Below are 25,040 nucleotides of genomic sequence, written 5' to 3' on the forward strand. Positions count from 1 at the left end.
GCTTTCTGTCTTTCTAGAAGACGTGTTTCCGCCTGCGTACACGTAATGATGTTAGAAAAGAAAATACGGACTCGATGCTTCTTTTTTTTTTTAATTCTCTTTATTCTTCTGCTGTAACAAATCTCTACTTACCCTCAGCAACGATAAGGTTTGTTCAGGATTAAAGGGCAACTCCGGTGGTTTTTTCATCATTTTGTGTTTTTAATTGAATTACATTCCTCGTCACGTCCTGACTCCAACACAAAAGCCGTTTTCCAAAATTACAATTAGAAGTATTTTTAAAAAAGAAAAACAGTAAATCGAAACCGAAACTGATTTCACGGCCAGAAACGACGTCACATTTGAGGAAATGGTGACGTCACACTCAGTATTAGAAAAACACTCGTACGTGCATTGGATGGTGAAAATAAAGTATGGAAATCATGACGCACTGCATAAAATGTCTGAGGTAGTTCAATATAAGCCTCACACTTTCATAATCACGCGGGAAGTATACATTAACGCCTGTATACTGTTTGTGACGTCAGAAACTCAGTGTTGCCGGCAGAAATAGTCTCAACTTAAGCCATGAAAACGGCATATTTTAAAGCCGTATTGCGCGTGAACGGATTATCATACAGCACCCGAATTTTGTAGAATGCGTCAGGACGGAGAGAAGAACCTGTGGTAAAAGTTTCACTACAATATTCGAATGTCAAAAAACCCCCGGAGTTGCCCTTTAAGTAGATAAGATTTCTGCAAAACGTATTTCTTCGTTATCAGGAAGCATCCCAAATGAAAAGAGAGAGAGAGAGAAAGAGATGTAATTGTATAAACTTAAATATACCCATGATTAAGCGTGTCCGTTATGTCCTGAATGTGTGCTGCCCTTGTCTTAGTTTTTCCTTATTTGTGCTCATCGAAGAATGTGATCATTCCTTCTAGCCCTATCAAGCGCTGCTGAGTAGCTGCTATGTCTGCTATGTTTGCTTGCTATGTCTGATACTCGTGCTTTTTCATAGGATCAGAGCATTTATTAAATTGATAAAAAAGGGAACTACACCATAACACTACACAAGTCCATCCCTCTGTCCTTATTTACAACTGCATTCATAACGAACTGAAGTTTATCCGTGTATTTTAGATGGAGGGATTTTATGAATAACTGAAGCTAGTAACGCTCATAAGGATGGTGCAGCCAAATATCAACAAAAAATGAATATTATCGCCAGTAATAAACCTCGGTTGTCAGTTGGATTTGAATATTTTACTGCTCAAAGTTTACAATGTGGTGTCCAGGATTGATTCTATTCGAGCTCTCTTTAATCGCCAAGCGCGCAAATTTTTATCCGCAAAAAGAAAAAAAAAAAGAACTTTGTTACGACAACAACCGAATGCTTACTTATCGATTCAATAAGAAGCAGTGATATTCGGGCTGGTCAGTCAATGCTTATACTTATTTATTGGGGTTGCAACAAATGTCTAGAGAGAAACCAAGAACTAGTGTTGATTCGCATTTTTCTTTTTTTTTTTTCTTTCAAGAGAACGCATTCGTACCTCGATCAAAGTTCAGTACCAAATGCTTCCACACTTGGGAAAGATAACAGTACCGCAAAAAAAAAAAAAAAAATCATGAAAAGAAAACATTTTGTCTGCAATATAACACAAGAGAACTTCTTGTTGGGCTAGTTGGTGTCTATTCATTATAAGTTAAAGGCGCCAAAACAACACGCACACACAAAAGAAAAGAAGAACGGGACAGAGCGCCTCCGTTCTTCTTTTCTTGTGTGTGTGTGTGCGTGTTGTTTTGGCGCCTTTAACTTATAATGAATATAACACAAGTTTAACTCGTTAACCCATTTCCGCAGTGTTGACGTTCATTGCCTTATGCACATTTATGCAGGTCATAACTATCGCGGGTCAGTATAATTTTGCCCTCAGTAACCAGAAGCCATGTTGCGCAGGCAAAGTTACGATTGTTCCACTGCGAATCTGATTGTCATGTACTGCCTATACAGTCGCTGAGGTCGCGATAAAAGCGAGCCCGCATTTTAAGCTATGAAAGGCACGCCTATTACAAATAGTGTTCTCCGTTATGTGTGCTACAAGCGGAGGCACGCTGTCCGCATTCTGCTCGGGCGGACGCTCGACAGACGTAACCTGAGGCAGGTAGAGACATGGAAGGCTGCGAGTCCTAATCAGTGTCTACCTTTGCTCTCTCGGCCGTGGATCGTGGCGCTGCGATTGCATGGAATCACAGCCTCCCTGGGGCCGATTTGTCAGGAATAGCGTAAAACGAAGGACATTGCTCTCGTCGAAATATGAAAGCTGAAGCGAAATGTCCTTAAAGTGAGGTCGCCTTAAACAGAGAAACAAAGAAAACACGTGACAGCTATTTCTGCACAGTATGCAGTTGCGCTATATACCGTGCTCCAGTAGGTGTTAAAGCGAGTCTGGTTCTACACGCCAAGGTGCTTCGTTGTTGCATAAAAGCATGTGCGGCAAGCTGCCAACAGCTTTGTTTCCTGTATATATTTAACGCTCGTAAAGAACGGCATGTAGAGAACCATTCCAGCGCGAACCGACTGGTCGCATGAGCGGATGCGCAACCCGCAATAAATATCTTAAAATCATTGTGACTTACCCGCATAGCAGCATAACTGCTTACCTCCGCTACTTTGCGCAGCCACAGCGACGCCACAGTTCTCTCAAGTATAAATGCAATAAATGTAATCGTTACATGTTCGGTTTGTCATTTTTCTTCCTCCTTTGCGCGTATGTGGGTGCCTGTGTGCGCGCGCTTGTGTGTTTTCGTTTCTTACTATTCGCGCCGCTCACTTTCGCAATCAGTGTATAATGGCGCATATAACAAACTAGAGCACGCATCGGCCATTCGGTTGTTCCGGCTTAGGGTGAGTTGAAAAGCCTCTCAAGTGCTCCTTTACAAGTTTTCTTTCTCTCGTTTTTCTTGATATCCCTCAATTTCACGCCTCACTTCCGTCCCAGGTTTTCCAGCTCCGCTTCAACACGTAAATACAGGCTTCGCAGTATGCCACAGTTACCGAGCACAAGGGAGGGCGTGCTCGCCGCGCATAGGCTTTTAGCGTTGCGTACAAAGAGCACTATACCTGCGTGTGCCCATGTTTACGGCTGCAACCTTATTTCTCCGCGTACAGAGGGAGAGAGCGGGGACCTAGCGCACGCGTGCGCCCGCAACGGCAGTCGCTCCCGATCGGAGGCTCTTCGCCGGCGGCGGCATCGCCACACCTCCGCGGCACGCAATCCGCTCCCTCCGCGTGCTGACGACCGGAAGGCGAATTCGTCGGTGCGTCCCGTTATTCACCGCGAGCACCGCATTATAACTAATCTGATGGAGGCGCAGGAGTGGCGGCGGCGACGGGGCTCTCGTAGTGCGCGCCTTGCTCTAATCTGATAATCTGTTCGCGGTCGACGGGCCGAAACGCATTCCCTTCCCCGTCTTCACCGGGAAGGAGAACGCCGTGTGCCTCTTGTTGCTGCCACTGTGGCGCGCCCGCTACTGCTCGGCTGAGCCGCGAACAACGAACGCGGCCGGCCGCAATGCACTCGTCGCGGAGACCGCGCAATAGGTTACGTGCTTGGCGCCAATTGCGCAACGCTTGGAGTCCACTTTCCGCTAATCCGTTCAATGCGCGTATTCTGCTGTGCGCGCGGGCGTCCGGAGGCAGCGAGGCTGTGGCGGCGAGAAGTGCCTGCATCCGCGCCTCGCGATTCGGTCGCGCCGAGTCATTGTTGCACGCGTGTCACCGCGATGAACAGGCGTACGCTTTCGAGAAAGCAGCCTAGCTGCTATCCATGCATCGATCAGTCACTCAGTCAATCAGTCACTGATCAATTGATCATAAGCGGACGGTTATGAATGCGGAACTCATTTCTTTCTCTTTTCTTTTTTGTGTGTGTTTTTTCAGCCTTTTACTGTTCTTTTGCTGTGCATAACTGAAAAAACGTGTCTTCCCATTTGGAGTCCAGCCTTCAAGGGCTCGATGCAAGCCTTTTTGCATGAATTTAAATATTTCAAAATGGAAACAGTGCGAGAGACAATAATTAACGGGCATCTCAGATATAATGTTGATGTCCTCTACATGGTCGCTAGTATGTTGTCTTGCTTTCCTTCCTCCAAGACGAGATGGTCGGCTTGAACACAATCTTTTTTTTTTTTTCGCCGATATTTATGCCTTCTCTTCGGAAAAATTAATTTATATTCAAATTAGAACACTGCTGCCTGCTATAAATTCATTTTCAGCTCTCATTTTTCCTTTTCTCTAACACATTCCCGGCATTTTGCTAAGCAGCCCTCACGTCTCATCCTGGTTGCCCCGTGAACTCTAAAGCAATTGGCGAATACGATGTGCGCAGTGGCATTACATGGCGTGCCCCTCACCCTCGGTCATGTAGCGTATGTAGGCCACTTGCTCCCACACAACGTAAACACCAGAACGCATGGGCATCGGGTGCGCGCTATTTCCTGCACGATGACTCACCTTCTACAAAATGCATTCAACGGCGCTTGTCCCCCTCCTCGATTCACCTGTTGTATCCGCCCAAGCGCAGTGTCGTTATTACACTTTATTGACTTTTTCAAAGATTCATCAAAATGATTGACATTCTGCAGCATCTCTCACGCTGCGGCGAAAATTTTCAGCTGCAACCAATTCACAGAGGCTTTTACAGTCGCGCACACTTGCGATGCAATTTTCGAACTGTTGTTTCGCTCGACGCAGCCGTTCACGACTCCTCCTTTATTTCCTTACATACAAATGCCGTGGCGCATTTTAATTCCATAAAATTCTTAAGCGGCGTGGGAAACTCGTTATAGAACGTGCGTGTCGCAAACATGGCTCAAACTTCACAATGTCTGTTTCAGTCAGTCTACGACCCCATTTCTCCATCGCCGACTCCGCCCAGATTACCATTTCTCTTTTAGGTTTGTTTTGGTTTGGTTTGCAGGCTTTAACGTCCCAAAGTGACCCAGGCTACTGGGGACGTCGTAGTGTAGGGCTCCGGAAATTTCGATCACCTGGGCTTCTTTAACGTGCACTGACATCGCACAACACACGGGCGTCTTGCTTTTCGCCGCCACCGAAAAGCATCTGCCGCGGTCAGGATTCGATTCCGCCCTTCGATTCAGCAGTCGAACGCCGTAACCTCTGAGCCTCCGCGGCGGGGCCATTTCTCTTTTAATATTTTTTCAGTGGCTGTGTATTTCGAACCTTAACAAGCCATATACAAGAAAAGCCTTAGAAAAGTGTATTTGCACTGTCATCATCTCGCAACGCGGAACATAAAAGCGTAGGACGAAATTGTTAATTTCCATCTCCAGGACCCCTACTATGGGAAATAAAGTTTTACCAAACCAAACCAATTTCCACGCGCCTCATTATTGTAATTGCATGCCAGGTCGCCTAGTGATCATTTAATTTCCTTCGAAGGCCATGGAAATCTCCGAGTCCTTTTGCTGATGCACATCTGACCCAACTTCAGGAATATCCGGGCCACAACAACAAAGCCGCTGCTGCGTCTCATGGGAACCTGAATTAGCTGCTATGCCTCCTCCGTGGCGGTACCCGCGTCCCTCTGCTCTCCGCTGGGAGCTGACTCTTATTCCCCATCAGCGTTGGCCTGTAATCGAAATTCATGGTGCACATTTTCATGCAAAGCAGGCCCACCTTTTCTCGACTTTCCAGAAGGCGCTCTAAGCACCTATCAGTAGTCTTAGTGAAAAGGTGCACGCGATTACATACTATACTGAAAGGTCTGACTCTGTTATCTCCAATGAGAACAAGTTAGAGGTCACGAGTCGCTATGCGCAGAAAGCACGAAACAAGAGGGCGTATAGTGCCTCATGCCGATGAGGTCGTAGCGTTCGACGCCGGTCGGCCTCCACGAAGACCGCGTTTAACTGATAATGCCCTACTATAATGCACCCGCACAGCAGATAATAAATTCTCACACAGCTTACGCTTGCTTTATAATTCATTGGTATTTTTTTGCTGTTTCTTGTTGTGATTTTTGTCGGGTTATCGGATTATGTAGAAACGTTGAATGAAAAAAAAAATGAAAGTAATCGGAGACGGCTTTATGCAACACTATCCTCCTTTCCCGCCATGCAAATTTTTCGTTTTCTACTCTCTTTTCCTTCCGTATATCTGTTTGTCCTCAAACAAAGCTCGAAAATATGCTTACTAGTGTATCTATACGCGAGAGAACAATCGAGCTCATATATTCTGAGATAGGGCTCCAGTATTTAGTGTGTTTCGGGGAGCAGTTTTCTATGCACCATCCCTCGTATGTACCGAAATCAGCCTGTTTTAGAGGGGCAAGTGATATCACATCACCAACTATACACCAACCTTCATTGAAGCTCCCTTCGATGCACACTACGGAAGAAAAACTAGCAATTTAGACCTCACGCGCTTCTTTTTCGTTGGCACAAACACCACGTGCGGTGTCTACGTATAGGCACATGCACTTCTATTATTCTATTCCAATTTGTATTCTGTCTTCCTTACTCTCACGGCGCTTCTTAGGTGTGCACCCATAATCAGGAATTCACTGTCGTTCCCCTTTCTTCGTGACTACCGTTTGGACTGTTCGTCTTATTTTTGGAATGTTGGGCAGACTTTTCGCGGTGTTTGTCCTCGAAAGTGGTTTTCGGTGAGGTTTTGGCAAATACTATTTTTTTTTTTTTTTACGGGAGAATTAGTAGTTTGCTTTTTTGTTTCATTGACAGTATGGTAGTTTTTAGTGGTCAGAGGCCAGTTAATATCAACCTTGACCTATTCTCGGAAGAGGAGTGCGAGCGCTTTATCCTCTGTCCAGGTTGATTTATCAGTTCAGAAAATTGCGTTCATGTACCAACGAACCCAATGCGCCACATTACACTACAACGCCTCCCCCCCCCCCCCCCTTCTCCCTTTTTTTTTCTTTTTGGTAGTTTGTTAGCGCGAGCATCCGATTGACCGGCGATTAAAGCATACGTGGTCTTACTTAGGGGTGCGCTTTAAAAGGAGGAGTCATCGACACAAAAAATAAAAGAATAATCGAGCGAAACAATGGAACCAACAGACAATAACCTAAGTGGAAGACTTCTGAAAACTCGATTCTCATGTTTTTTTGTTTTTTTTTTTTCGGTTAAGGAGAGGCATGTGATCTCCGTACTGACGGCAGTGATGGAACCGCCTCAGAGCCGTCGCGGTAGTCGGAACATGTCGCCTTTTTGCTGAACGTATGCACGGGAACGGGCCATTGTTCTTGAATGCAGCGCAGGAACCTACTTGGTAATTAAAATAACTGCCCTTAATAGGTAATGTCAATAAAATTAGCCTTGAATAATTCCAACCTGTCCCGTAACGAAGCTAAGGCACTAACGGCACGATAAACCCACTGATAGTGTTTCTGTCGTCTTTAACGAAATAGAAACACGGCGAGCTCCTCCCTTCTTGTTTTTTTTTTTTTTATTTCCAGCCGGTTGTCTGAGCCACAGGTCAACTAAGTAGTGCACTTGAGACTTCTGAAGGAGATTTGCCGTCTGCTTTAAACGCAAACGGACCTCGGATATCGCAATACAAGGCAGCTGCTCCCCACCCTGTTCGAGGAATGGACGCGCCAAATATGTCGGCCATCTCTTTGAAAAAATATTAGGGCAAGACTTAAACTAAGCTTCAGCACACAACCTCTCTCCACTTTAGTGTAGGTTCTGTCCGTTAAGATGCATTTCGTTATGATCAGATTTAAAGCTTTGAAAAACGGACACCAATCTCTGTCGGCATGTGCACCACAAAAGAGAAATGTTCGGTGCTCTTCTCTGGTGCAGCAATGACGTGCCACGAAGTGCTGTGTAGCCTACTGATCCTAAGTGGCCTCATTCCAACCACTCGCTAAGAGTGCACTGAATGCTAAGGGCGCACTAAATACCTGCACAAAGCAAGATAGGTTAGCATACCATACTTGAAATGGGTTTATTAGAATTGCCGATAGAGATTGGTCGGGACGCCTGAAGACTGCTGAATATAACTTGAATGTACTTCGGCTCTTCAACGCAGGTTCATGTACTTTTCTTTGGCTGGTAACCTATCCCCGCCCCCCTTTCCCCAGTTATCCCTAGATAGATTCCTAAATTAACAATAAAATAACCTCTTAGTGGTTGTAAATTATCACTGAGACGCTTCGACCTTCAAGATTTCTTTTTTTTGTTGTTGTTTTTTTTTTTTTTGTAACCTTGGCAGTCCAAAACTTTGTGAAACCAAAATTTAATACATGTTCTTCAGTACTTTTCTTTCCGGACGTACAATACTTGAATTGGATTCCTTGCTAAAAATTTCAAATTTCGAATGAATTTTTTCTACAACGCTCATCTTCCTAAGCTGTATTATTATTATTATTTTTTTGTTTTTGCTGACTTCGCTGCAAACATCATTTGGTTTTATCATAAATTATTCAATTACTCGCTGCTTGGCTTTGGCGAAGCGCATACGCAGTGATACCTGAAAAGAAACAGAAAGGTCTTGTGTAGATGAAAGCTTAAAAAAATAACGCGATGTAAAACGCGATTCTTCCAGCAGTTTTACACGTAAACTGACTAAAACGCCTGAAAAAGAAATGGGGGGGGGGGGGGGGGGGAGGGTAAAGAATACGAAGTGTCACTGTGACTCCCTACCACGCCGACCACGCCACCACCCTCCTCGCGCAGCAGCAATTATATTCTTCCGCGAAGCGTCTGCGTGCAGAGCAATCTAGGCACACGCTCGCAGGTTGCCTAAGCTGTCGAGCCATGTTCTCGTACATGGTTGCCCGGCGCGCGTACGCCGCTCTCTTCGCTTGCCTACGCGTTCGCATTACGCAAGGAATACGACGCGCACGGCGTTTCTAGCGCTCGATGTGCGCTATTTAATGCACCATATTCCATCGCCCTCGCCCGCGAGGGACACCTTGCGGAGCGCGAAGCCTCAGCGCGAACACGGAACGGACACTCCTTGGCAGCGGTCCACGGTGCGTTGGAATCGTCCGCTGCGGTCCGCTCATTCCTTCGCCAACCTGATAAAAAGTAACACGCCGCGGCCTTTCACGTGAAGTTCCTTTGCAGGCTGCGGCGGAGATCGTATAATGGTGATGACCTCCGGAGCGGCGGCAGACATATGCCCGACCCTGCAATTGTTCAGCGCGAACTCGCACTTTGGTGCTGCCGCAAGCCTGACTATTGCGGTGCCTGCCTTCTCTGCGAGGGAACGCAAACTAAGCGCTTAATTGAAGAGCTCTCTCGGACTTAGGAGGGGCCCAGTGGGTTAAAGGGTCGACTTCCGCCCGGTATCTTGTTGAATGAGCTCGAACAAGTTAACTGGAATCCCAACTCGCAGGAAGCGACGGGCTAACGTTCTGCGAGCTGCGCCGGTTCTTACTAACCTCTTTTCTCAGATTAGTGCTAGTAAGTAGAGGCATGGTTGGGCTTTGGTGACGGGAAACCACGGCGGTGATGTCGCGAATCGATTTCTCCTACCGCTAGGTCGAGCGCGTCGTGTACACCAAGACACTGGGGGCCTGACGCTGAAATCCGCGCAATTAAGCGTTTCCCGTATAGAGCAAATTCTTCATTACCTGAATCAAAATCCAAAGGAATGTGCGGACTGGTGAAATTCGCAGCTTACTCCACTTTCGCAAAAGAATACATTAACATTGTCGAGGAACGATTACTGCGAAAGCCCAAAGAGTCCGGTCCAGAACAGTCATCTAGCTCTGTTCGTGTAAGCTTCTACCTTAATACATGAGTGATTGCAATCAAGGAAAAAAACAGCATATCCATTCCGCAGCACATACTCCAACAGGTCTTTAACGCCAGAAAAGATGTGAAAAATGCCCAATAAAGAATGCGCCAATAGCGTCTTCAAGGCTCAACATTTTTCGCGTCTTTGATAATCTTCGGCAGAACCACAGCGCAATGTCATCAAAAGAGTTTAGGATCGCTACTTTCGGTCCGCGAAATGAGGCAAAAATGAACGGAACGCTGTGTTTTTGAAGTGTGTGGCAGTCTCAACCTCGTAATGAGGCGTGACAGTGGGTTAAGGAACGAGGAAAAATGTCGTTTACCTGATGTCTTAACGAATATTGACGACCTCTTAATTATTCATTATTCGTGGACAATGCGACGGCATTAAATAGATTAACTAAGGTAATGCACTTCAACAATACTTGTTGGTTCTAATATCCTGCCGTTTAATGTGATTTCACGCATGATTGTAAGATGGCGCTTGTCAGCTCCTTTTTTGTTTTTCTTGTTATTGTTATAGCCTAGACTTTGGCTTTCGCGCGCACGTACCTGCGTGGTCTTCCTTTTGGACTGACTTGCACACGAATGTAAGTTGATGAAGACAACGACTTGCAAAGTACAGCGCGAACACACACGACTTGTTCATTTTGTCTGCGCGGCCGAATCACGGTATTTATTGTTCTCTTTGCACTGTAACATTTTTTTTTTTTTCCGCGGACGAAACTCGTGGTATAAAGTTGCCCGGCAATTTGAAAGCAGCAATTGATTGTGAAGGAAGCTTGGGCCACGCAGTGTGCTCATGCGGCACTTTCGAAAGCGCGAAAACCATCCCTTTCACAATAAACCGCAAATACAGCAATCAAGCTTGTGTAAATACTCCAATTAAAAACGCTTACAAGAGAATGTGGGGTGAAGGGACCTCCGTCTTCTTCGTGAAGAAAACGGTTTAAAATTGAGAGCGGCCCCTCGTCAGCTCAAGCGAAGTTGAGAATGAGAAAGCGACCAATCGAAAGGCGCTTGCACTCTTAATTCTTACTTCGAAACGTTTTCAAGCCGCTTCGCTTTTTTGTTGTGCGATAATATTTCTGTCAGTGATTTATTCAGATTCCCTCCGCAGCCTGCTCGTTGGTGCTCCTGCTCTTATGCCTTAGTTCTAGGTGCGCATCACGCGATACGTGTACGGGGGCGAAACGCGCTGCCGAGTGCAGCGCGCCGCTCCTGGTGTCGCCTCTGGATTCGTCCCGTATGCGTGACACCACCGCACGTCGTTGACAGCCGCTTCGATTAATGTTTTTGTTGTTTTTTTGCGTGATACAGAGTGAATTAGTACAGATGCAAAGTAGGTGATCAGCTTTACACTCTAATCGTGCAACGCGAACGACGAATGCCGTTGCGCAATATCAGCGAGGCTGTGGGCAGCCCTGCGCTGTCGTAAGCTTTCCTCACTGTCGTTCGGTTACAGTGCCTGTAGTTCGGTGACGTTTAGGCGATGTCGCGAAAGCGAAAGTAGGCGATGTTGGCCAAAATGTCACACTTCCGACGGCCGTTGACGTCTATCACTGACTGAACGAAGTCACGCGAAGGTAACGGAACAACCTTTAACAATGGCGTCGTTCGCTGACTCGGCCATGCGCATATATATCAGTCGCGGAGTAGCCCTTCAACAAATGTCGTTAACTCTAACTTGCATATATGCATATTGCGCATCCTTTATGACGCATAGTTGTTTACAGCGCTTCTGTATTTGCAATTGTATCGCCGGATGCATGGGACACTGTGCAGAAGTGTTGCCAAACATCTTACGTGCACGCGAGTTTCTCGGGCACAGTGCAACGTCCACACCTGTAATTGTCCTCGCTCGCATACGGACTCTTCTCTCCTTAATAACGGGCACAAACACAAAATAGTGCAATGCTTTTTTTGCGTTGTCATATTCTCGAGGTATTCGCAGCTGATCATTGTCAAAGCAGAGAATTTTGCGTCATATTTGATAATCTGCAATCTCTGTGCTGCTCTGCGTGCGTCCGCATTTCGTCGTGTGTCTCGTTGTGTGTGTGGAAGAAAAACGCTCGCAGCGCACACTTATGTGCCTGATAGAAAAAGAACTTCTCAGTTGGTCGCCCCTGTTATTGGTTGTACGCGCTGATCGCTTGTTGCAGGCAACTACAGTCTTCGAAAGAGACGATTACCGCGTTAGTACGGCATGTTTTCAAGTATCCCTCTGCGATTTTGTTTTGTTCGACGTTAATAAGGGCAATGGGGCTTTGTATCGCTGTGCGAGGCTTTAATTCGGAAGCAGACATCTCTGCACGGACCGCGCCGGCTTCATTGTCAGCCTCTGAGTGTACGAGAGCTGCAAATTAGCGTATATTGTGATGGGTCGACTCGTCGGTATACAATTTATTTCTAAACTGATATAGCTTTCTCCCGTCCTCCGCTCTGCCACTCATTCTCGCGGAAGCGTAACGTGTGAGAAAGAACTATAGGATTAGCCTCTGTATCAACGCGCGCATACGTAAGGCCAGCGCAAACTATAAGGTCTGTGCGATCGTAACCGCCGAGCAAGGTCACCACAAGGCAGCGCCGATGCAACGAATCACGCATTCCAATCGCCCCAAACCGAGCGTTGCGCTCACTACAGCATGCAACCCCCCCCTCCCCCCCCCCCCTCTCTCCTAATATCCAGGATTATCTATATCTCACCCGAAGATCACCTCTGTAACAACTGCCTGCCTGCTTATTTTTCTTTGTCGTCACGCCGAGCCGACGCGACTGCGTAGAGCCCGGTGTTTATATACATTTTGCTAGCTTTGATGAGGAAAATTAGGAAAACGAATAAAATGATCAATTGCAATCTAACTTCACTCTTATTCGGATTGAAGTTAGTTGCCGAGATAAACATGCCCCCTTTACAGCGATAGTTAAGCACTCGCCGTAATGTTCCATTTTCATTACGCCATTGATTTCTCCATTCTGGCTACTATTTCGCGCGTCGTTTACCATAATCGGCCAACAAAATTGGAAAGCCTGATAGATGATGACAGGAAAGGATTAACGATATAAATATAAAAGTTGAGAGAATCCTTTAAACTTTTTATCACAGGTTGTACAATCATCTGGAAAAATTGTAGGATACATTTATATTATGAGCATCCTGGTCAGCAGTTACCTTAAGGTATGATTCAAATTCACTGGTCAAGGGCAAGGCTCTTTTTTTTTTTCTAGGAGGATAACTAAGATTTTGAAGGTCACATTCTCTTATGCAGGACAGAGTACTGGAGGCAAAACTACGGATAAAGAGGAATGTTAGAAAATTTTTCAGTTGCATTCGTTTTCCTAAGAGATTAGGGTCAAAGTATCAAACCGTTAGCACCTTTGTTTGGCGCTTCGTACAGGTACCGTGTACTATATACGCAGGTTGGTGCACTTTAGCATTTCTGAAGTTCATTTTCTCAATTTATTTTTGCGCAATCCTGCTTTAACGCTCCCGGTCGCCAAGGCGTACGCATCTCTCCAGAGCCACAATCGTCATAGGCCTTGAGCATCCTCCATTGCTCCTATTTTCCATTCCCAGAAACCCGCCAGCTCCACTGTGCCATCTTAGCCCTGCCAGTGACAGAGAACTTCCGGCCGCTGCTTTGCAGGGAATAAATGTGTCCATTGCGTTGCGGTCCACGTGCCCGCGCACGCGAATACTTTCATTTTCTGCCAGCGAGTGTGTGCGTACCTGGCTGGCAAGCAGCGGCTGCAGCGACTCCTAATCTGGCGCAGGTTTACCAAGAACGAGCGATAACACATCATCGCTCTGGCTGCACGTAATGTGGAGCACGTCGCCAAAGAGATTTTGAACTTTTTCCATCAGCTCGAAAAAGAAGAGTAAACTGAAACTGGCACTAAATAATTCTTTCGAGAAAGGGGAAAAAAATATATCTCAGTTCGAGTTCAGAAAAGGAAACTTTATGCAAAGCAGCTGAAAGGGACAGAAAACATTTTGAGAGCGGAAGAGCGTGCATCTTGAAAAGCTGGCGGTCGCTCGACTTGGGGTGCGTTTGGAGAGGATGTCCAGGCTGCTCACGTACGAGCACTTTCTCGTGCGCTTATTTCGCCCGAAGACACGAACTGTGTGGCCAACGGTGCGTGGCTTCTGGGCTGGGATAAAATAAAAATTCCACAGCGGCGACGCCAGATGGAAGTAGTGCTCCCCAAAATGCGCTGAGGAGATTACGGCTTGGCGAATTCGCAGTTTGTTAAGTCGCGTAAATGTGGTCCGGGTAGCAATAGAGCCAGATGGAAAGCTGCAAAGGAAAGGCAGTAGAGCACAATTTAAATTAGACCAAAAATTGTCAACTTCCTACTGTACTTTTACGGATACAATCGCGGAGAATTTAAACTGAAGGCATTTCAGAGCTTTTCAACTAGTATCAAACGTGTGGAACGGAACTCGAAGAGAATAATCACATTCATCTCGCACTGACAGTACACGTCTGTTCTTTTCTTATTATAATTCGTCTCCATGTTTACTATTTGCACTTGCAAAGTGGTATCGGCACGCAAGTCTCTCTCACTAGTTGAGAACGCATCTACGAAGCTAATGAATCTACCATATTTACCGAAACCGCAAAGAAGCAGAGTGCAATAAGTTGCATCAAACTACTTATTTCAACGCTGCTGAGCTTTGTGTCTTCGCAATAAACGCCTTCTCTTTTACGCCAAGCTTACTCCGAATAAATTTATCGAATCGCACAGGTGGCCGCTGCATTCGGGGACGAGCTGCCAGTTTCTTGCCAGCTTTTCGAGGCTCAACATAATTTTCCTTCATCCCATTCATCTCGGGCGAAGCCGTAAGCGGCGGCTCGCTGCAGGATGGTCGAAGCCCGCAATGGTACATATGGGCGAATGCCATCGCGTATCCGTCGCGCCCGCGGCGTTACGTCGTCGAGCCGATGGAGCCGATCATTCCGCTCCGCCGTTATGTGGAACGCGCCCGGCGGAAAGCGGGGAAGGAGAGCGGTGCCCTCGGGGGATGGCAGGCAACGCTTTGAGCCAAGTCCCGTACCGCTTTCGCTTTTTCTCCTCGCTCCGGTCGGCAAAGCAGCCGAGGAAGGGAAAAACAATCGGGGGACACTGCCGGCGTGCGCGTGCGGGCGAAAGTTTTACTCTCTTCCTGACGGTCGCCCCGAAGCCGGTGCGGGCGACGACGCAGTTGGCCGCGCGAAGCAGCAGCCCGGCCGCCGGCATGGAGAAAGTGCTTGTCCGCGTGGTCCCGTACGAGCCGTACACGAGGAGTGAGTACGCCCTTCCGCCTCTGAGAGTGCGCGGCGCGCGGTCGCACATTTGCTTTGGTGCGCTCGAGCGAACGCATCGCTGGCATCTGGCTGTGCAAAATGCCCGCGATGCGCGCTCCTTTGCATATGCCACAAGGGATTAACTACGAGCTATGAAGAAAAATGAGATGCGATAGAGAATGAGATATGCCCGCTACGCGCCACCAACCGACGATGTCTCTGATTGATTGTTCTGTCATGAAGGTGCGCTATATCGAAGGGATTATTTAATTCTTGGATACCCATCACGTATGAAGTGATTCGACCAAAACGCCCACATTCTGAAATATTTGAAGACCCGCCATCGGGGATACTGAAAAGCCGGAAATGAATTCCTGCGGTCAAAGGCATCGCCCCGTTTCGACGCGCTCCTCTTTCCCCCGTCCTTCTTTCTTCTGGAAGTAGCTTCGCTCGTATCCGCGCAGAACTTTTTCGTTATTACCGCGACAGGATCAGTTAAACTTATGCTCGTACCAAGAGGTGGCAGGAATTGAGTTAGAGCCCCCTTTTTTCTCGTCAGTTTTATATCTTCTACGTCTACGTAACAATAAAGGTAATATGTTTCGCGAGGAAGTACAGCCTGCATCTTGCTATCTGCGCGACTGCCGCATCACTTAGCAGCACGCCGCCTACGGTACTGTGTTGCCCAGTTGGACTACGCGCCTGCACGAGATAACGTACAGGTGAAACGCTGCCTGTTAAAACAAATATACTGATATTTTCGGCGAATCTTTAAAGAAAAGGCTCAGTGGGTCTAAACTAATCCAGGAACCTCCTCTCTGGCGTATGTAGGAGCACGTACGCCTTACTTATCGCTCGCTCCGCCGTAGATGTGAGAGCAGATACGTCCGCAGAACCGCCCAGTGTTTGTATCCGTGTGCGTGCACGTGAGAGTCGGAAAAAAAGTTTCGCACGCCGCATATTGCACTACACGCGCGGAATCACGCACGGGTAGTTATACAAGCTTGCTCGTGTCTGGGCGAAGGGCTCGCGCTTGGTTCTGCCAGGTGGTGGTCGATAGTGCTGGCGTCTTTACAAGGCCATCTCGCATGGCGAAAGTCTGGGCAATTTGAACTATTTCTTTTCAAAACTCACTTTGATCTGATCAAATATATCGAGTGCATATGTACAGAAGTACATGTACAGGTGCGGACATAAGTAAATGGAGCACGCTTTTCCATTCACATTAAAATCCCGCCTCCTGCACTGGAGACAACAATATTTGTCCACCTGAAAGGGCACTGGCGTCTACTACCGGTTCGCACATACCACGGCTGCCAGTTTCAATTATGCAACGCGCGAAAAAAAATTGAGTAGCAAACAGTATGCTTCGTTTACTTTAGTCCGCACCGGTACATTTTCGGTCTTGGCTCTGACAGTCTTTATAGCTGGAAGCTTAGGCATACGACCATGCGATGATCAAGCAAGGTATAAAAGAGGAAGCATACGTTGTTGGCATACACATTTCATGATTTGCCCTCAAAATTTGTGTGATTAAACGAGGAAGTAGGAATAATACGACACTTAGGATCTCTGTCTTACCCTTTGGTGCCGTCGTTTTTAGTATTCCGCGTTTACATCCACAGCGCAATTTCAGCGCTCGTATATGTCGTATCGGCTCACTTCCAGGGCGTAGAACTTTTCTGATTATAATGGTCGCACTGCATTAGGCGCGCGCACTCACTGCGTGCGTGGAAGGAGCTAGGCGAGGCGGGCGTCGTTTCGAACTCATTGGGTTCCACAAAAGAAGCATTGCCAGAGCGGTGCGAAGATGCTGTCATGACCTTGCGAGCTTCACGCAGCATCTGAAGCTCTGCTTAAGAGAAATGCTATAAATACCGCCTCTGCTGCAAAGCACAGCCCGAAACTTAAGCACTGTTATATACTTCACGGGCAAATTGCCACCACGCCAGATTTAAACTCAAATGCTCTCAGGAGTTATTATGCGTGTGATATGATAGCAAACCAGTTGGCGAACGAATATACTCAGCACAGCATTCTGCGTGAAAACGTACACCACTCTTATTGGTCACTATAGGAGAACGCCAAAACAGCTTAGCGTGCGTATCCTCTTCCCTGACAAAGATTCTCTCAAATGCATTAAATATACACGTAGAGAAGAAAAAAAAAACATTATTTTCATCATGCCGCATGATTCAGGGAAGCATGCACTTATATTAGCTTACACAAAAGCAATATGCACGCATTGTATTCATGTCGCTTTAATTATTTTACAAGTTTTGATGTATCTTATGTCTGCTGTCTTTTCATGACAGGGTCCACGTTGGAAAAAAATTATTAAGTTTTGTTCTCTTCCGATAATTTTCAGAGACACTAGCACGGAAGTATTTCCTTTCGGCTTCCTGAACGCTACATCAGGAGATGAAAACGATACGCCTTTGTGGCGCGGTGCAGTGATGCAGAGCTGCGTGTTGGAGGGGGACGCATCGATCGACAAGTGCAAACACTTCTAAGGGCCGCCGAGGAACCGAGGCACGATAGCCATCTCTTATGGGGGGCTGTTTATGCCGCGGTCGCCGCTATTGTCCGCAGTAGGAAAAGAGGAACTCTGTTGGCGACCACGTCACAATGGCGCCGCCAATAAGAAATACTTTCGCGTGCCGAGAACACTGCGTGCCGTGTTTGAAGATTCTAGTTTATAGAAGTATTCCCCTTTCTGGTAGTTTTTCTTTATAACCTTCTTGGCTGGTGACGCTGCTGCCGGTACTCGGAAAGGAAGACTAAGAAACAACCGCAGTATTGTGAAAACTGTCTTCTCATAGCGTTCATTCATTCATGCCTTGTGCTCACGACTGAGGCTCATTCGTATTGTTCACTAGCTCTTTTCTTCATTTTCTGTTTATAATCTTGCGTCCTTTCTCAGTGTACGTGCAAATCATCGGCGTTCTTTTGAGCAGCGCTATTTCTTTCTTTTTTTTTTTCTTCATAGCCACATTAGATGCATTAAGGAAAGCTTAAAATAGGCATTCGTTTAGTGAAATGAAGCAGTGCATGCAGCACTTCTTTTACGGCTTGTGATTACCTTGACTCGCATTGTTTCACGAAAAAGATCAAGAGTGAAAGTTCAAAATTTACTATGCTAAGGCATCAAAGAAGGAAATATGAGCGAGGAATGTGTTTCCGAATTTTTATTGCCTTTTCAATGCAAGTCCTACTGGCACCTCTGTATGCAGTGGAATAGGCTTGCACAAATACCGAACGTCTTCAACATTTTTTACCTTGCCACCCGTGCTGTAACTTACTCACAGGTGTTGCCAGCAGTTGAAAAAAACAGCGGGTCTCGACGCTCATATTATTCCCATTTGTGCTAGAAATGTACTGATGGCTTGATACAGGTATTTCGTTGGATACATCTTATTTTTTTCTTCGAAACGTTTTTGCGTTCCTAAAATAATAAAAAAAAAAGCACGACTCGGCCAAGCACACATTTTGTTTTTGCTTTGTGAAAGATGCGAACTGCAGTTTGTTTTCATCCCGTTATCCATTAAATGTCATGACCTAATCTTGTGAAGGTCCACTCCCCGCTCATGTTCAGACAGCATAATTGGCTGTTCAGGGACTAATTCGCTCACATACTTTTCGCTCATTTCCATTGTCTTTTTAGTTGCAGCTTATAGTCATTCTCTGTCGCCATACCATTCTGTATTCTTGAATGCACGCTTAATCGGTGACCCTTCTGTCAGTCTCAGTCTGACCCTTTTTATGTTTTTTTTTTATTTTATCTAGTATAAACACCCTGACCGCCAATCTGAAATATGGCTCCGCGTCCTCTACTTTCTCATTTTATCGTTGCCGATTCATGCGCCAACAAAACCTATGATCAATCAGTTCTTTCCTTGGTCATTTAGAGACAGCGACGATTCGCATGCCCGTTATTCTTCACTCAGTCGCTCCTTCTCACACATGGCCCTCTAAGCCTTGCTTCTCTGCCGTTCTCGCAGCAGCGCCACCCAAGCCACGGGAGGAAGATGAGATGAGGTTCAGCGGCCTGCGGAGAGACCAGATCCCATCGCGCTCCTTCCAGGTGCTTCAGAAGATGACCGGCTCCGACGATCAGCCCTACCAGCAGCAACAGCAGCAGCAGCAGTACTACTACCCGCCGCAGCAGCAGGAACCACCCCCAGGTCTGCATTTTCTGCACATCCGTTTGTGAATTCCCGAGAAGTGCATTTTACCTGCGGCACCTTTCGGCGGCAACGGGACTACGATAAGGCGTGTCGTATAGTTCAGCTGTCAGTTCTCGTTCTATAGTACGAGCGCTGCCGCGCTCCAGACTTCGAGAACGACGCAGAGAGCTGCGGTTTATAAAGTCTAGCCTCTGTAAAGTAGTCTGTCACCTTGGCACGGAAACACAACCATGCCTTGTCCTTGCGTGTGGCTTCCCTGGATGCCACCCAAAACGTGACAGCAACCATCCAAATTGCGTGAAACCGTACAGAAACTTTTTAACTCTCACGAACAGTTGCGAGCTATACAGTCCACTGCCATGCAATTGTGAAGATCGTACGGGAAGCTATCAGATGGTCGTAAAAATTTTGAGCGCTTTTCGCGCGCAGCTCGCGTGAGCGAGATAAAATCCTATAAAAAAAATCTTTGATTTGTTGTGGCTGCTACAAGTCCTTAAATTTTAACAACTCCAATGAATAACCACGTGGCCCTTCTTTTCGTGCTTAGCGTTTATGCACGGTGCTTTCGTGTGAAAAATGAGCCATCCAAAATATCGAAAAAGTTTCCAGACGAGCTTGCTCGTAACTGACCAGAAAGAACCTCTTTGGAAAACGGCCCCGTTAATTTCTTTGAGCCAGCTAAGCAACGGTATCGGCACTACTCAAACCGAGCTTTATTCTTGAAGCAACGGCTAGCTCCGAGTAAATGCGTCGTGGTACTGTCTCGCACTTCCCCTGGTCGCAGGCGAGGCGACCTGAAAGTTTTTGCGACAGACGGTAAATTTCACCGCACGTCCTGCGTTCGAGATGACAGTTTCCTGACCGAAATTGTTTTCGTGCGCTTTCGAGGAAGCTGTAGACCAGCGGGAGCGTTTCTACAGAAGCAGTACGTCATGGATGATAATAGGTTCGTTTAAAGTCGGCGCTCGCTGTCTCGGTGCCGTAACACGTTGCATCGGCGCTTCATTTTGGACTTTGCCGCGCGCGTCTTCCTGTCGTGCCCCGACCCTAAGTGGCGCTTTACGGCGTGTGCAGACATCCGCGAGTACTGCAACCACCCGGAGGAGCTGGACGACACGACCATCAACCCGCGCTACCGCGGTGGCAACATCCCCTCGCGCTCCTTCAAGATGCTGCAGGAGATGACCGGAGACGACGGTGAGTACGCGTCCGCCGCAAGTTTTGCGCGCGCTCGAAACGTAGGTTAACGACTTCGGTGGCCGCTGGAAGCGCATTCTCGGGTCATTCCTTCCTCTCTTACCTTGAGAGAAAAAAAGAAAAGAAGTGAAAAGGAAATAGATAACTACGACACAAAACAAGGCTATCCCTTGTAGGGAAGGTGTTCCAACAATTTTGCTCCTAGGCCAGGTGCTAATTAGTTCCCAAAAGAGAACAAGTGTCAAAAAGCGTACTCTAAGTGGTATACGTCGATCAACTTGAAATTAGGGCTTGAAATTAGTCACTAGTGACCGAAAATTGTTAGCTCTTGTCGCTAGGTATAAGCTGGGGATATTGTTTGAACAGTGAGGGCAATCATTAAGGTCCACAAGTCATTTTTTTTGTTTGCAGTGATTTGTTTATACTTGATAGCAAAATGCGTCAGCACGTAGTAATGTACCTTAATTTTGCAAGCAATGCCGGATTTTATTTTTTCCTTTTGGAGTGCAAGGTGCGGAAAAACGTACTTCTGCATGTATGTAAAATGACACGTTTGGATCAGTGCATAAGGAAAACTGAAAAGCTTCACTACTTAATATTGATTCAGTAATTACACGCGAGCTTTTTCAGATCGAAGCACGCACACACACACGCACACGCACACACACAACTTATTGGTTTTTGAAATTTCGCAGCAAAAACAGCGAAAAACAAGTTATTCATTCTAAAGAGGGCACTTTTCAGTACAAGAGCGGTATAAGATGGACCAACGAGTTGGCGTTGCAAGTTTGCTCAATGTTCACCTGCCCTTTCTGCTATCTTCAGCAAAATTTGCTTTTGTGAGGAACAAATTTACATGTTCCAGAATTCAAAAATGAAAAAAAAAAAGTTATTAACTTTAACTCACGTGTTTTCTTAAATATATGGTCACCGATTATCGCCAAAGTTATCTGAAACAACTTTATAACCTGACCATTTTAACGGAGCGGTCATATGTTTCATTATTTTGTCGTAAAATATTAAAAAGATTGCGTAATGACCGTTAAAAAAGCTAACATTCCTTTTTTAACTTGGTATCGACTCTGTATGGGTACATATTCGTGAGCACAATGAAAAACATTCACAAAATGAGAAGCTAACATTATCTCATAGCCTATTTTAGTATGTGCCACCAGTATACCATGTTCTCTGTGTGAGCATGCAGATACGACTACTGCAAGCTGAAAATACAGTCTGATCTTATTTCGACGCTTTTTTATCTTTATTTAAAACTAGTATCGTTTCATATACATGCATGCTCATTCTTGCTTTAGTGAATTTTACATCACCGCTTACTCCTCGCAGAAGTTGTTATGCACTTTAGAATACCGAGTTTTTGGACTGAATCTCAGTACCTGTAGCTGTAAAAAGACACTTTTCTCTTTTAGAAGACTCATGCATGCGGGCTGTCCTACTATTTACTCTCCCATTTATTCCACTTAGCCAAATTATGATTTATGAATGAATGAATAAATAAATAAATAAATAAATAAATAAATAAATAAATCAATGAGGGCACCATTCGGTTAATAACAAGCCAGTGTAAAAATTTTTAAGCAAGATAATTACATAACCTCACGTGAGGCCCGTTCAGATGAGTGGGATAACTGGCCGGTCATTTTAGGCCCTGACGCAATCCAAAGCGAGCTCAGGTACAGTCAAGCGATATTATTTTTTTTTTCGAGTTTTTTTTTGCACATGACAAAAACACTGACGATCTACGTTAACCTAATAATGCTGTAATCTGGTACTATAACGTATGTAAGGCAAAGAGTCAACAAAAGGTATCCAGCGCTGTGGTAATCATTTCAGTTTCAACGTCTTAGTTCACGTGAAGATGCCTTGGCCGAAGTGCGAACATCTCCAAATAAAAAGCTTCATGGAACTTCTGTGCTTGATCAAGAGGCTGCTGTGAAAGCTCGACCTAAGCGTTTTACAAATGTGGTATCCAGCCAAATGACCTTGAAATGCCCTATAAGTATGGCAGACTTGTGGCTATCACATTAGCCGCACCTACAGAAGCAAAGCAAAGAAACCGTTTTATAGATCGTGCCGTCGTGCTGAACAAAATTAAACCGCGTGCAGTCAACGCGGAGAGTCGATTTTGTGTCCGTTAATGTTTTTAACGTGCAGTATCGTGTAATGGTAACTCGACGAGATGTGGGCTCTATTGTGCGTTTAATTTTATAGTCTAACAAACATTAAAATTGAGCGCTTTTTTGTTTCTCTGCAATTACCAGTACTAAAGAGCTGTCATGAGAACTGAATGAACTCGATGCTGACAAATGCGAACCAAAGTTGGTCACTTTTTGTCATTTTCGAACTAAGTAAATTTCACTTCGTAACAATAATAATAATAAAAAAACAAACACAATATGCCCACCCTACAAGTATGAATTTTCTCTTATAGCAGTACAAACAACTTCAGAAAAGTTTGAAAACATTTCAGGAGCCAGTTCATACTTCCTCCTGTGCCATTATTGTCCCGAAAAGCGCTGGTTTCAGAATACATTACTTTGAGGACAATGTTCGCTCTTTGTTTTGCCCGAAAGTCAAAGAGGTTTTTTTTTCGCTGCTTTAAATAGAAACGTTTCTGCATAGTTACCGTAAAAAGATTTAATTTACGCCATACAAAATCTTATAACTTGTTTTCAATGGATCTAAACTTCCAATTTCGCGAAATTTCAAAAGCAGGATTGTCCTGCAGCTTTTGTAATATGCAACTTTTTTTTTTTTTTTTTTTTGCCAGAATTAGGCTCACTGTTGTGTCTCGTCGTATTGAAAACAAAGAATGTTCATGGGACTTCGATTACCGTCTGACCGGTAAGACACCCAGCTAGTATGTCTGTAGAACGCTATTTATTTGAGAGCACACAAAAAAAAAAAAAAAAAACAAGAGGACTTTTTTCTTTTTTTTTTTTTTTTTGCTGTCTACTCCATGCTTAAAATTTAAGCAGGTGTTGCTGCTCATCCGCTGTGACTGGAGAAGAAAATATTGGACGGTGCATTTTTTCTCTGCATGCTTGCCGTACTTTTTGAGCGCTAAGATTGGCAGTGCGCCCGTCCCCTTTGTTACTCGCTAACATAGTAATGAGTCTCCAGCCTATAGAGCACCGGTCTTATTAAACGCGAAAGTTCGCAAAGGTATAGAAAATATCAAACTATAATGCAACGTAGGTGCCTATATATACATACTGGAACGGCACATTCAGCGATGATTGCTCTATAACAGAAACGTCTATTAGCGATCATAATATACCTTGAGGGGCACATTGATGTTGGTGCCTCGGAAGCTGACGTCAGTTTTAACTAAAGCCTTGCGAAGCAAAAGCGCTGCCAACAAAATAAAAACGCGCAGCTGCTGCGGCTTAACGTCTCTCAACTTCCTCAGGATAGAGCTGGGTGTGAAGAAAAGAAAGGGACGAGTTTAGGTACAGAGCGATGCACATTCGGCGTCCGTGGCGTTGTTAGCTTTCCGTTCTCGCGTCGTTCTCTCTCTTTTCATTTCTTTTTCTCTTATTCCAGCTCCGACCACTTTGCTTCTCCGCGCCGCCCGCACGGGTATTTGTCTTCGCCTCACGCGTACGTGTGAGGCTCGCTTGTTTGCATGCTCGCTTTTCCGCGTTCTGCATTCTCTCCGCGCAAGGAAACAGTGCCTGCGAAGAGTCTTTTGTTCTGGACGTGCAAAGACGGCGCTCGCAGTACGGCTTCTTTGTTTGCTTCCCGTTCCGAGCTGGGTGTCTTTCGGCGCGCGTACTAACGCGGCCGCCGAATCGAGGCTAAGGACGGCGCCCATCACAGTTCGCCATCGCGCTCCCTTCCAAGCCGGCGAAAGAGGGGGGAAATAGCAAGCTGTCCAGAAGTTTGATCGGGAAGGCTATTCGCGCCTGACCGCCGCTTCAGCCGCCCTGCGTGCCCAGCGCGCCGTCTATGTCGGTCACACGAGACCGTTCTGTCTCTTAGCTGTTTCTACTTCTCCAGCTCATTGCCCAGTTTGTCTTTATGTAATTTGCTGCCCTCACACCTCTCGGGTCGGTGGGACCACGTGCCGGCTCGTTCCCTCGGCTGGCAGCAATGTACCTTTTCACCCTTCGCGACGTGGCACAACGACTTCGTTGTTTCGCGCGGCCTTCTTTTGTGCGGGTGAGAACACGCCCCGTGTGTGTCTCCAGAGCGTTAAACGTTCCCAGCGTTAAATATCGCGAAGCGGTAAACATCGCTGCGGCCGTTGTCTTGTTTACGCGGACCCATCACGCTTCGTGGTGGGTGGCCACTGCGGCTTCGCTTGAAGTGGTTCGGCCAATTGAGGTCAAGTGTGCAGGCGCCTGGCTGTGTGTACACGCGGGATGCTTGTAAAATTCTGTTGCAGGGTTCTTTGCCGATGAAGGAAGGAGGCAAGGAAATAATGGCGCCACTATTTGCTGTTTCGCAGACGTTTGCATGGCAACTTTAGCGAGTAATTCGTCACCGTTGGCAGTCGCCTCTGTGCCGTGAATGCTTGCCCCCTGTTCTTGTACACGACATTACCAACCACACGGCCGAACTGTCTTCGAC

At 46.1% G+C, this 25,040-nt stretch overlaps 1 protein-coding gene across 1 annotated transcript in view; it reads left to right on the top strand.

Annotated features, from left to right (window-relative positions):
- The window catches only part of LOC146203078 (uncharacterized), a 67,713-nt gene that overhangs the window by 38,149 nt on the left and 4,524 nt on the right, over positions 1-25,040 (top strand). Inside the window, exons 6-7 of the mRNA XM_084588502.1 lie at positions 19,068-19,247; positions 20,325-20,447. Coding sequence (XP_084444628.1) covers positions 19,068-19,247; positions 20,325-20,447 — 303 coding nt within the window. The remainder of the gene's footprint in view (positions 1-19,067; positions 19,248-20,324; positions 20,448-25,040) is intronic.

The sequence above is a fragment of the Amblyomma maculatum genome, chromosome 1 (genome assembly GCF_055883805.1).
Source record: "Amblyomma maculatum isolate TAMU_Amacu chromosome 1, ASM5588380v1, whole genome shotgun sequence".
NCBI classification, from domain to species: domain Eukaryota; kingdom Metazoa; phylum Arthropoda; class Arachnida; order Ixodida; family Ixodidae; genus Amblyomma; species Amblyomma maculatum.